Source organism: Emydura macquarii, unplaced genomic scaffold (assembly GCF_026122565.2).
Source record: "Emydura macquarii macquarii isolate MOO-44397 ecotype Brisbane River unplaced genomic scaffold, CSIRO-AGI_Emac_v2 contig_968, whole genome shotgun sequence".
NCBI lineage: Eukaryota > Metazoa > Chordata > Testudines > Chelidae > Emydura > Emydura macquarii.
In genome coordinates, this window is record NW_027131105.1 from 9,113,359 (window position 1) to 9,127,135 (window position 13,777).

The following is a 13,777-nucleotide window of genomic DNA, read 5'->3' on the forward strand; positions in this document are numbered from 1 at the left end:
CAAATTTTCTCTGCCTGTGAATTCTCACCTACAAATAGTTGAAACCCAATGTAACTTCTTGGCCATTTACCAAGCCACTAACATATCCACATAGCATACTGAAAAGTGTAATGGCGAATTAAGAATCTCCATCAACACAGAATAGAATTCTGGAGAAGGAATACTTTCAAATTCAGTTGGGAATTCTATGGTAAGTGATAAAAACAAATCTTAACAAAATTCAAATATCTAAGAAGTACATAATAAGCCAAAGTTGGAAATTCTGTTGGCACAACAGAGAGCTACATTGCTCTGAGAAAGCTATTATAAACCAATATTTTTATGAGAAAGGAGCAAGTTCTCATCTAAAAGTATTTTAACAAATCATCTAATACTTACAATAAAGCTCTTAGAGTTAAAAGCTAATTTTAAAGGAAGTTCAAATGTAAAGGACAAAGCATTTATTGCCTTGCAATATTTTAAGAAAAGTACAAAACCATATACAAATCCATAGAATACCTGAAGGGGTGTGATTATTTTGCTACTCAGGGATGCTGATTTGATGTGGGTTTCTTTGAAGCTTTCTGGTGTTGCAAGTTGGCTAACTGCAGCTGAAATGCTAGGTGCCATGGTAGTTTTACTCAGATTCTGTTGTATTTGGTCTTGCTGTGGGGTCAACTTGAGTTTCTGGAGAAGATCAACATTTGGAAGGGGTGTATTTGAAGCATTTCCCGTATTAGTTGTTGCCAAAGGTGCTATGAACTGGTTCTGACCAGCAATTAGATTTTGTGGCATGTGATTCACATCAGATGGTGGCTGATTCATAAGTGGGGACATCTGCTTAGCAGCTTGATGCATAACTTGTATTATATTACTGTTTGGGTTTAGGTTGGGAAGTATCTGAGCAGCAGGAGCTTCTGTTGTTGAGGATGAATTAAGAATAGGGCTTAACTGAACTGTATAGTTCGAAACATTCTTTATATCAGGCTGCAAAACTGAAGCTGGAGCTATCAGCATGGGTGTTATACACTCCTGCTGATTCAAGGTACTGGCATTGGTTTTGATACTTGGACTCTCTGGTTTCCCCAGTGGTTGGTGTGTCACTGTTGATTGCTCAAGTGAAAAAGGGAAGAGTAAGTTGTGCTCTCTGCCTGAGGTGTCAGCTTTCAACTTCTCCAGTCTGTCTGGACTGGGATATGGAACTGTTGGTTGTTCCTTTGGCAAGGAGGTTCCAAATAATTCTTCCACTGTCAGATGTTTGTGTGTTGACTGGAATGGCTAGAAAGAGAGAAATTGGTGAAAAAATAAATACATTCAGAGAACTGATGAAAAAATAAATACATCCGCTGTCCCCCACATAGGAGCTTTTAGAGCATTCAGAACAAAACCGTGGAGAAGAATACTTTCTGAAACAGAATTTGAATAGTAAGTCAAAGTGGGTGAGGTAACATCTTTTATTGGACCAACTTCTGTTGGTGAAAGAGACAAGCTTTTGAGCTTTCAAAGAAAGCAATTTACAATGTGTACACGAATTTCAAAGCTTGCCACCTCACCCACATGGAACATACTAACTGTAAATTAATTACCAAAACTATTATATGGATCCTGGTTGTAAGTACTGTTGTACTGTCACTCAGCTAATTAACTCAGGGACTGCCTTAGGCTATACTCTAAAGCATAAGCTCAACAAAAAGACAATCACTTTATAGAAATACAATACAGTGTGGTAATCAATTGACAGCAACATAGCTCCCTTGAATGGCAGGGTATTCAAAATCTGTCAGATACTATGTACTTAGAATTTTTCATGCCAAAATGGACAACAAATGGAATATAAAAATCATTGCATATCAATATGGCTCATATGCAATCTTTTTGGATATAATAATTTGTATCACATTCACTTAGTTTAATGACACCAACTTTCACCACATGATCTTGAAGCATTTTAAGTACATGGTAGTGTAAGAACAAAGGCAGTTTCAGGAGACCATGAAAGAAATAATCACTGGAATTCCACCTGGTGCAAGACTATGCTTGGGAGGCAAAAATGTTATCATGGGCTCCCAATTGTGCTCCAGTGTCACAGCCTCCAGTTAAATTTGGAGGAGCTGATTCATCAAATGCACCTGACCCTATTTTTCAGAATACTAAAAGTTTCCCAAGTTTTATTATTTTATACCTCAAGATCTATTTTTCATCACCTGCAGCAACAAAGGTGACTGTAACAACTTCAAAGGTTTCTGCACTAATTAAATAAACCTTTTTTTGGTAAATAAAAAGGATATGAATTGCTTAAACATGCAAGTTGCATCTGTTCTAAAAGAACTTTGTGTGTGTACATTTCATAAGTTTTCCTATAATATTTTATTATTTTAAAACAAAACGACAATTACACAAACGAAAAACACACTGCCATTAGTGTTAGCATTACATATTACTCTGATCATTTATAATTGTGCAATGCACTTTGGAGAAACAACAAACTGCATCTGTTCAGATGAGTTTTACAATATAAATTTCAGACACTGCAAAAAGTGAAGGTCATCAATAAATAAATGGATTAAAAGAAGGGGGAGAGAGACAGGGAAGGGTTACAGTAATAAAATTAAGCAGTTAGTAAGGCATATACACATCCTAATGGTTCAGTTAAATTAGATTTTTAATTTTTTTGAACTCTTCTTGTAGGCAACATAACAGATGTTGTGACAGGCGAACTCGAGGAATTTCAAAGTAAAGCCTGATTTAAAAAAAAAAAAATCTGTTTACGTACCTCTGAGTTATAACCTGAGTGCTATTAACTTCAGTTTTTTTCCTCCATACTTTTAAAAGAATGTTCACTGAAGAACAAAATATTCAGAATCTAATGAAATATCTTATAATAAATTAACCTGACAAGCATCTTCTTGTTTAAATCAAAGAACTATGGAACAGCAAGCTTAGTCCCACCTAGATTACGCTGCATGACTGGCTTGTCATAACACTTCTACAATCTTAAGGCATTTCCTATATTTAAAATTTTGTTCTGCTACTTTTAAACATGAAACTGTTTAATACTATACAGATTGTTTTATATTAGCATAAAAGGAAGAGCATGGTCAATTACCATTTATAGTATAATTTGTTTTCATTCTCCAGTGCAAAAAACACAGAAAATATTGTACTCTCTAGTGATTTTATTTTCCTTTTGGCAAATGTTTTAACTTTGTGTGCTTCTAATAGAAAATGGCTGCCTTTTTATTATTTTAAAAGTGACTGCAAAGCTAAGTATTCTTTACATTGGAGAAGTAGCAGCAGGGACATTAGCAAGGCATTCGAAGTGATGAAGGTTATAGGAAAAATAAATCAAATCACACATTTTCATGCTGTCCTGTAAAAGGAAAACAAAAGGAACATAAAATTGAAGTGCAGAACAGTTAGAACAAAGAAAAGAATGGGTTTGGTAGTGTATTCTAAAATCTGTATCCACAGGGCAGAGATTATAGATCATTTGGGAATTAAATGGACTGCATATCTGTTTTAATACACAAATAAAAATTATGAAAAGATCATACTACTACTGTCACTTGGCCTAAGTGCATCATTGGGGGGGGGGGGGGGGGGGGGGGGGGGGGAATACTACAGTTGCCTAAATCAACAGAAAGACTAATTAAAAAAGGCTCATCTCTGGCTAACTGAGGAAACACATAAGGAATTCACACTGCCACCAGACAATGCTCTGCCAGCAGCACCCAGAAATTCAAATCTACGACTGTTAGCAAGAGCATGCCAGCTGATCTCTTGTGTTTCACCATGAAGCGGCACCCAAGTTCCAAACCACATAGTGCATTAGAAATCCATGTCAACACCTTGAAATACTTCAATTATCTACCAGCTTCTGGGTGCAATAAACACAATGGGTGAAATGACTATCACTGTCACCCAAGCAGACAGCTGTCTTCTGCACTAGATGATGTAGTTTCCAGTTTCTTCAAAAAGATACAGGCACAGTACAGGTTGCGACAATAATCCAATATGGAAGTCACAAAACGGCCTTTTTTGCAGTTTTCACAACAATGTGAAATGCACTGTTATCTCTCCAGATGCAAATGAAAGGCATTTGCAGCCAGTAATGCCACCTGAAACTCCAGGACCAACCAGGGATTCAGGAATCACCCTCTGAACTGCAAACTTCCTTAACAAAGAGTTAGGGCACATCCTCAATAATAGGGGGATGCAGTTACCCTCCATCATATCCTCCATCATATCCTCTTGATGCTTATCTCAAACACACCAGTTTATTTTCAGGCTTTATTTGGACTGAGACTCAATCATTTCACACCCATCCAGTTTTTAGTTTTGACTAGGCACTAGGAAATCAGCCACTAGAGTTAGATGGAAAGGTGACAGCTGCATGTAATCATTATAATTGTAATGCTCCAAATCAAAATAATCTCCATCAGCAACTTCTAAAAAACTTCATCACTTGTATGCAACAGCTATACAAATGGCCTCTACGGACTCCCAAAAATCAAGCCTCTCAAAGGAGTCTTACTCTTGACCAATCAATCCAAGTTGCTGGCCAGTGCATTCTATCCCCACTCCCTGGACTTGGTAGCATCTGCAAAATGTTATGTGAGATTTTATATGTCTAATTTGGATGATGAATATTGTGACAGCTGCTGTGGCATAAAACAAAATGTTAAAGTTGAATAATGACTTTATATATTAAAAACTCTCTGCATGAAATCCATTAATGTGTGAAAGTCTGAAGTGAAACTAAGATTTAAGAATTTGAATAAGTGTTGGAATCTTGGCTAAATTTCTTAAGGGCAAATTTTTAACTTTGAATTTCTATCCAAATAAGATTATTTTTAGAAGCTTTTTCAAAATCATTCATCTACACACTAGGAGAAAGTGCACTCATCCACATGGAGTTGTTACCAATGCCTCCATGATGAAGAGAATGATAGAATGAATAGCACTGTTGCAATCAGAGTCCAATCACCCCACGAGAGAACAGGGGGTCTGAACCCCAAAGAATTAGCAATTGAATCAACCAATTGTATGCAATATTACTGTGTATAAAAATGTGTAAAGTAAGGTCTTTTATGAAAGTTTGTAATGTTATAAACTTAATCATTCTTATGAGACATATACAGATTGTGGTTATGAATTTATATATTTGTGTATATGAAAAAATGTGCTCATAATCTGTGGTGCAGATTCACTTCCATGTCACTGCAGGGTGATGGGCATCAGTCAGAGAGAGGCTGCCTCCTCAACCTGACAAGACATGGGGCACGTCTACATTTAAAATACTGCATCAGCGCAGTTTCACCAACGTAAAATGTTAATGAAGATGCTCTACGCTTGTATTGTCATAGTTAATCCACCTCCTTGAAAGGCAGTAACTAAGTTTTTCACATCCCAGAGTAACATAGTTATAGCGATATAGGTCTGTAGTGTAGACCAGACCTAGCTTCACACACCTAGCCTTGTTTAACCCAGGAAAAGACAAACAGTGAGCCTTTAGATTTAATGCAAAGACACGGAGGCTATATCTACACTACAGTTTATGTTGGCATAAATTATGTCGCTCAGGGGTGTGAATCAACCACCCTCATGAGCAACATAAATTACACTGACATAAGCGCCGATATGGACAGCGCTATGTCGCCGGGAAAGCTTCTCCCACCGACATAGCTACTGCTGCTCGCAAAGATGGTTTTATTATGCCAACGAAAGAGCTCTCTCCTGTCGGCAAAGAGCGTCTTCACCAGACACACTGCAGCACTTTATGTGTAGACAAGCCCTGAGACATCCCAGCTCGAGTCTCCCCACCCTGAATAACCAGGAGTCACCATGCCAAGAGAGAGAAAGAAGAAGGGAAAAAGCCCTTTTAAAAAGGAGGCATGAAACTGAGGTCCTTATCTAGAAACCGAGAGACAGACACTTGGCGGGTGCTCTCCATGAACTGCAGGATCCCACTTATGGCAGGGGGTATACTGGGAAACTGTTCAGAAGCAATCGATAACTTGTATTAAAAAAGGGATTTTATCTAATTTGAATGTGGAATACCTGAGGTTGGATCTTTAGGTTTATTTTCTGCATAACTTGTATGTTTGGTTCCCCTTACTATTTCATCTTTGAATCTGTGTTTTTTCTATTAAATAAATCTTATTTTTATCCCAAGCAGGTCTTTAGTGTGCAAACTATGTGGAGTGCGTGCAGCGAAGTAAACTGTGTCTGGGGGCCTAGTTTCATGCCTTTGGTGGTGATGAACCAGATAGGAAAAATCCACATGTCTGGTAGTTAAGAACTCAGTATGGATAGATTTGGCAAGACTTCACACTGGCTGTTGGTGTCACCTTGCAAAAAGAAACTAGGCTGGTGGAGTCCAGGGTGTGCTTGTGGGCAGGCTACTGGTGTCACAGCTCTGAACCAAATCTGCAAAGCATAAAGGCATTCAAGGTTACCAAGGCAGGAGGTGACAGAACCCCTTATTGGTCTGGGTGATCCACAACATGTCACACCCACCATGCTTCCATCTCTTCTCTAAGAAAGAGAGCATTATTTCTGTGATACTCCCAGCCAATTCCACAAGAATCCTACAATGGTACAGCTGAACTCCTGTGGGCCAACAGCTGCAGAGATCAATCCAAATGGGATATGATTCCAATTGAGCAAAGGCTTTTTATAGTGCTAAATATCAATGAATCTGAAAGCTTTGTTTTAATAGAGTCCGTTGTTTTAGAAGATACCCCGGTCTGTTGATTTGCTGGTTTGGGAACACTCTACATAACTGATTTAATTGCTGAGATACAGAGGAACTTCAAAGTACTACAGGGCAGGTAGATATTTTTAAACCACCTGTCAGAAGTATTTCTTTGTTGTGGATTAACAAATGTTATATAGAGTAATTTACACAAGCTTGGTTTTTTTGTTTTGGGATAGGTTTGGGGTTGTTTTGTTTTTTTTTGGCAGGAGTGTAGTATGAACTTTGTAAATAGCTACCAACACTGTTCTAAAGATTTTATTATCATCTTACTCTTTAAAGTATGAAAATCTGACCCTTCTGAATTTTTCATTTAATTGAAACTGATTTTACTAATTGAAGATGGAGCTGTTCCTTACTCTCCCTTCATTTGTGCAAATGCTTTTTTAGATTAATAAAGAAAAAAAAATCAAGCTTGCTCATGTACTGTTGGTTACATCTGTACCTCTATTTAGCTATTTTTAGTCATTTCCACACAGGCTAGTAGTGTTGTAATCTTTCACGTAATAACTAAACTAAACTAAAGGTTTAAAAAAATCTGATATATAAATCTTTCAATAGTTCAATTTAAACGGCTTTATTAAAGTGAGTCAAATGAGATTAGATACATTTTAACTGCTCTATAAAATTCCTTCCCCCCAAGAATTATTGTTAGAAGGCAATTTGCAAATATGTTTCCTTCTGGATTTATTTTGTAAATGTTAATCTGCTTTTCTAATCTCTCCTTTGCAGTCATTCCTCCAAAGATGTCAAACTAGAGAAACTGTAGAGCAATCTTTATGTTCATTTACAATTTAAAAGTGCAAAAAAGAATACTTTGTGGTTTTTATTTTGTTTTGAGATATAGCTGAATACAACCTTATCAGGGGATTCTAACCAGCCAATTACTAAAGTGAATCTCTAAAGGAGATTTTCTGAAGTATTACCTAATGTGTAAGCATTATATTTTTGCCTCCACTAGGTGGCATTGTTAGGTGTAACTTATTGATGTATTGTGTGACATCTAATTACAGCATTAGAAGCAGCCGCAGAGAGGCTCGTCCTGGAGAGGCTGAATCTTCTCTAAAGTAGGAAGCTCTATGGCTTCATTATGGGTGAATATCTATGAACAAATTTAGTGAGTTATTTTTCTTCTGACAATATCCATGCTCCAAAATGTCCAGGGATGCTGCTTATCAATCAGAAAGGAAACCTGTTTTGAACCATGGGAAACTTCTGTTAGAGAGAAACTGCAAATTAAGCAATGCATTTAAATTAGGATATTTTGCTAAAGTTTCCCATTACTGTTGACAGTTTAAAAACTATTGGTGGGGCAACAGTGGATCACCCACATAGTTTCCCGGAGATTTGCCTGTTGGTTTTTAAGCAGGTCTTCTAATCATGTTCAGAGTAGATCTACTAGAAACACTACTTAAAATGTGATTAACCACTAATCCCTCAGGTCAGATCCTTAGCTTGTGACCACTGACTTCAAGGGAGCTATGATAATTTATGCCAGTTCAGGATCTATCCCCATGTCTATAGTAGTGCTATTACCAATGGAAATGAAACAATAGTAATAATGGGGGGGATTTTTAGAAAGCATTTCTGAATATAGAAAAGGAGTTAATTTTCAAAACATCTAAGTTACTTAGGAGCCTAGATTCCCACTGACTTTCAATGAGACTCAGGTTCCTAAATGTCCACACCTCTACTGAAAATGGGATTGAGGCTCCTAAATCACTTAGATGCCTTTGCAAATTTTACCCACAGCCAAAATGATGAACATGTCAGATAAGAAAGGACATAACATACATCAGGAAGAAGTGAGAAAGGACACAGGAGACAGAACTTACAGTCATTGAATTTAGGAACACACACATCTTGGCAGTTCATTTTTTTTAAACTGAGTGTAAACTAACTTTTTGTAAACAATGCTGCAAAAGTACTGGGAAAGATCTCACTTGTGTATAACATGCTGTATTTATATTACTGATGATAAAATATTAAATGAAGGACTGTCACTCTGTTTAGGTTTGGATTGAACATACCTGGTCTTGCATTTGTAATGTTGAAGACGTTTGTTCTGAAGTCTCCATACTGTCTGTCTTTGTAGGATTTGCATTTTGCTGCATTCCAGAACTTGATATAATATTCAATTCATTGATCTGATTCTAAAAAAGGAAACATTTACATGAATACATCTGTTTCCTATCCTTATCCCAGCAGCACAATTGCTGTAATTCAGTCTGCACTTGCTTTACCACTCTCATATATACAGAATGTAGATCTTGTTTATTTTTGTAAGCCATTGTGGAGTTCATAAGTTTTAAATATAATGAGACGGCGAAATTCACCACATTTAATCTACAACCGGTGCCCACTATTCTTTTGTTACTCTCTTATTGTGAAACTTATAGAACTTCTTTCATTTTTTTTCACTTAATAGAAACAAGTTCAATTTATAAAAATACACCAGTCATTTCAGCTATAGACACTAGCTGCAAACAATAAAATTTGCTATATTTTATTACTGTAAGAATTTAGACTACGTACAAATTACACTTCACTACTAAAGGATTTGCATATGTCCGCTGATTAGAAAAAGCACCAATTATTCATGCAATGTACTGTCTCCACTGTAGTTATTTAATGGTGCAAGTGCATTAATGGAGGAACAAATTAAACACTTGTAAAATACAAGGCGAGGTGAGCACAGAAAATCAGGAAATTAGCTGAGACTACAGATCCCATGTTATTTAAAGATGTTAGATAAATATCTCAATTGTAATATAATAAAGTAATAAATCAACTTCATGGTTCAAGTGACTTTTCACTTCATTATTGTTTATGATGCATTATTTAAGAAGCTGAAATTGAGGTAACTTATTAAAACAACTTCAGCCTATATAACACCTTATCCTAAGATATCGCTGAACACCTGCATCATCAAGTGATGTCAGCAGAACACATGGGAATAGTTCTGGTTACTTAACTGCTACAGCTGCAAAGCCAGCAAATAGCATCTTACAATTCATTTTGGGGGTTTATTTTTTTGAAAGGGCTATGAGACTGTGATGTTTTGTTTTTAAATTTCTCAGTGACTGAGTAATGATTTAGGAACAAAACAAAGACTACGTGTTAAGAGTGGGGCAGAAATCTCCTGAAATCTAATCAGCTTCTAACATTTAAGTAGTAACATACATTAGGCCTAAAGTCCTTGACTGTTTTGTGGCTTACAAATGAGATTTAGAAGTGTGGCTTTTTTTTGCTCTCACCAAAGGATTGGCTATCATGTGCTTCATTACTTTCCTGAAATACAGGGGATGGAGAGAGGAGAACCCAAACAAACCAAAAACCCAACCAACAAAAAGCATCCAACCACTTGATACTAAAATCTCAGAATTCATTCATTTTCACATATGGACTTGATGTAGAGCGTACTTGGAGGATTAAACTGATTTAGAATCCTAGATTAAATCACTCAGGCCTTTATAAATCTCTTTTTTGCTTTCTCTGTCCCCTTCTCATGCTGACTCTCTGCCAATATCATGTGGGCTGCACACAAGGATTACTGTATGATCCATCTGGAATGTACCAGGCAGATAAGTACTTTCTGCTCTTAAATATTGAAATACAAATTCATGTGTAATTATCAACTTGAGTGCCCCAGAATAATTTGTAAAGAAATAAGATAACAAGTTTTCCCAAAGAACACACTTCCTTATAGCAAATATATTTACTTTAATTACACAACATCAGTGTGGAAATACATGGATAAAATAAGAAAACGATTCTATAATTAAATCATGGCAGACATGTCAATCTATACCGCAAGAGGTTCCTTCTAAAACTAGTGTGGTCATTCTTTTATTCATCCCACATTTTGAACTAGCATTGCTCAGTTTTGCTTATCTGGGAAAATTTTACATAAATAAAACCATAAGAGTGGAAACCCATGAGGATCACCCATGGCTGATTCACTTTATTACTTGACAGAAATCACAGAAAGCAATAAAACTAACACTAAATTAACTATTTTAAAATATTTTTTAAATGTCTGAGAGAATGTCATCCAGCAAATTAAATAAAACATAACATCCATAAGTGTTTAAATCAATTGTATGTTTATAGAAAAGTTTATCTAAAATTGCAAACATGCAATTGGCAAAAGCAAATTTGGATTACCAGATTGGCATAGAACTGTAAACGAAGAGTCCCTGGTTTAATATGTACAGCATCAAACATCATGTCAACTCCTATATTACTCTGAAATGCTTTGTTTGTTTTTAAATACATCTGAAAGATTTTTTTTTTTTTTTTTAAACATGGCAGTAAGTCATTTCAGGCTGTACATTGTGCCTAAATCACAGTTGGGGGGTAGGTGAAGACCCTTGGTCTTTTGCCTCATGATTCAACACCCCTTGAAGCATTTAAATTCAGAACTGTAATGCACATCCTATCATGATTCATGTCTCAATCAATCCATCTCCTCCAGTGAATTTCAATAAGGAGAAAACAATGCAGATTGAAATACAGTGCAGAATGTCTACAAAACAGAATCTCTTGAGAATTTTTAATTTTTTGGAATACACATTTATGACAATATTTAATACAAAAGCCTTCTTCAGTACTCATTTTTCCTGGACTGCTTATGATATATCTTTGTTACCATAGAATATGAACACTGGCAAAGAGACAAGGCAGTGGATTAATACTGTATTGTGTGTTTAATCACATTATCTCAATTTCAGAAAAGACAACAAAATCAGAACATTACATCAACTTTAAATTTTATTTCCTACTGTCCTGTTTCAAAATTGTATTTGAAATACTAGATCTTAAAAAGATTAGTGTACTTCTCTGGTGGGAACCACAATCTACAACTTAATAAAAGTTTTAATTACGCATCTCACTTTCAATCTGCTAGTGTAAGAAAAAAGGCACTTATTCGTTTCAGGAAGTGAATGCAATTAACTTGAACTGTAAAGAATTACTGAAGAAGTTTGATACAAGTTACAATGCTCGTGTACAAAACTGCCCGATTATGCTCTAATCCAACTGTCATTGACGTCAAAAGGCAAAGCTCCATTTGATTTCAATGAGATTTACATTATTCCCTTAATCAAAAAAAGTAGTTGGGCTAGTTTCACATTACTAATATAGATAACATTCTAATGCATACCAAAAAAAAAAAGAGGTTTCCTTACTCTTTCATATTCATCTTTGGCTTTGCTAAGCATTTCCAGGATATCAATGGGCTTGTTTTCACTGCAACCATTAGTTCTGCTGGGACTCTTTCTGTCATGTGAAACTTGCTGAGATCTTTGAGCTTCTTGTTGTACCACTCTACAATAGGGAAGACAAGAGGGAAAAGACATCGGATTTCAAAGAAATGTTATTTGGAATGAATCTGTTATATGTAACACAGCAGTAAAATGGATACATTATTATTTATAAACACATGCATTTGCTCCCAAATTCCTACAGTCCATCTGACAGTTTGACTATTTTATGATTACCATCCAATCCAGATTGCACTGGTCTGTGCCCCACAAAATTTGCCTGCACTATAAACTGTCCCTGCATAATAGTCACATTTAAATGTTTTTACCATAAAATAAATATGCAGATACCTAAGCATGGATTATGAAAAGAACACGTTACATTGTAAACTGAGTAGAATGGTTCCTCTGTTTTCAGACTAATGCACAGCCCCTCCATTTTCGGCCAATACAAGTCACATCACCTACCAAAACAAAATGTGTGCCTGGCTACGCTTAGGTTATGCCTACACTGCAATTAAAAACCTGTGACTGGCCCATGCCAACTGACTCAGGTTCACGGGGCTCAGACTAAGGGGCTGTTTAATAGCGGTGTGGATATTCAGGCTTGGATTGAAGCCCAGGCTCTAGGACCCTGAGAGTGGGAGGGTTCCAGAGCTCAGGCTCCAGCCCAAACCCAGATGTCTCCACTGCAACTGAACAATCGCATAGCCCGAGGCAGAGTCAGCTAACATAGGCCAGCCGCAGGTGTCTAACTGCAGAGTAGACATACACTTAAGGATCTGGCCTGCTATGAAAACACATGCACTGGGGAAGGCAGCTGACTGCCAGTGGACGGCCTCACTACAAAGACTATTTAGCGCCAGATATGTAAAAACAGGCTGCCACCAAATTCCCATCTAGGCTCTGGGGAGAAGACTGGGCTCCTGTTTTCCTTCAGCCTCCTTGCAGTTCTCCCACTCTCTGCTTCTTGCAGCTCTAGCGGACATCTCCTCCTGTGATCGAGCTGGCCTCTTGCTCATTACTTCTGACTTCCCTGCTAGCCTGGCAAAATGTCTGCAAACTTCAATTTTAAAACAGTCGGTAGGGCACTGAGGTGCATGATGTGCAACCATGAAATGTGACTCCGCTAAAATGTTATCCTAGTAATTTTATTACCACACCATTATTAGAGAGACAAGGTGAGTGAGGGAATATCTTTTATTGGACCAACTTGGGGGGGGGGGGGGGGGGGGGGGGGGGGGGGGGAAGAGGAGGGAAGGGCGCTCTGTCAGCTCAAAAGCTTGTCTCTCTCATCAAACAGAAGTTGGTCCAATAAAAGATATCACCTCACTCACCTTGTCTCTCTAACATCCTGGGACCAACACAGCTACAACACCACTGCATTCAGCAATATTAACATAATACTATAAAATCTTCCTATCAATTTTCAGCAGCAATAACTACACTTCAGTGCATGACACTGACTGGGCTTAGTGGCCTTGAGCCCTCAATGCTTCCTAGCCAGTCATTAATCCCCAGTAAACCTACGCCTCAATCATTTTTTGCTTAAACACAGGAAAAAGGAAGTGTTACGGGTCAGACATAAAAGCAAGTAAGCTAATGAAGTTAAGGCCACCACAGATTCCAACAGCCATAGGTCAACTTAAAAAAAAAAAAAAAAAAAAAGATACAACACTAGCCTGTTCAATAGATTTATTTTTAGAGAGAGATGTGAAACCTGTCTTGGCCGGAACAGTCCTCTTAGGAGGATTACAGGATATACATATCAAAGGAA

General features: G+C 37.1%; 1 protein-coding gene across 1 annotated transcript in view; it reads right to left on the bottom strand.

Annotated features, from left to right (window-relative positions):
- DCP1A (decapping mRNA 1A) overlaps positions 1-13,777 on the bottom strand; it is a 48,518-nt gene that overhangs the window by 14,253 nt on the left and 20,488 nt on the right. Inside the window, exons 5-7 of the mRNA XM_067544173.1 lie at positions 11,926-12,064; positions 8,767-8,889; positions 499-1,257 (exon numbers count right to left, since the gene is read on the bottom strand). Of these exons, the coding sequence (XP_067400274.1) occupies positions 499-1,257; positions 8,767-8,889; positions 11,926-12,064 (1,021 nt within the window). The remainder of the gene's footprint in view (positions 1-498; positions 1,258-8,766; positions 8,890-11,925; positions 12,065-13,777) is intronic.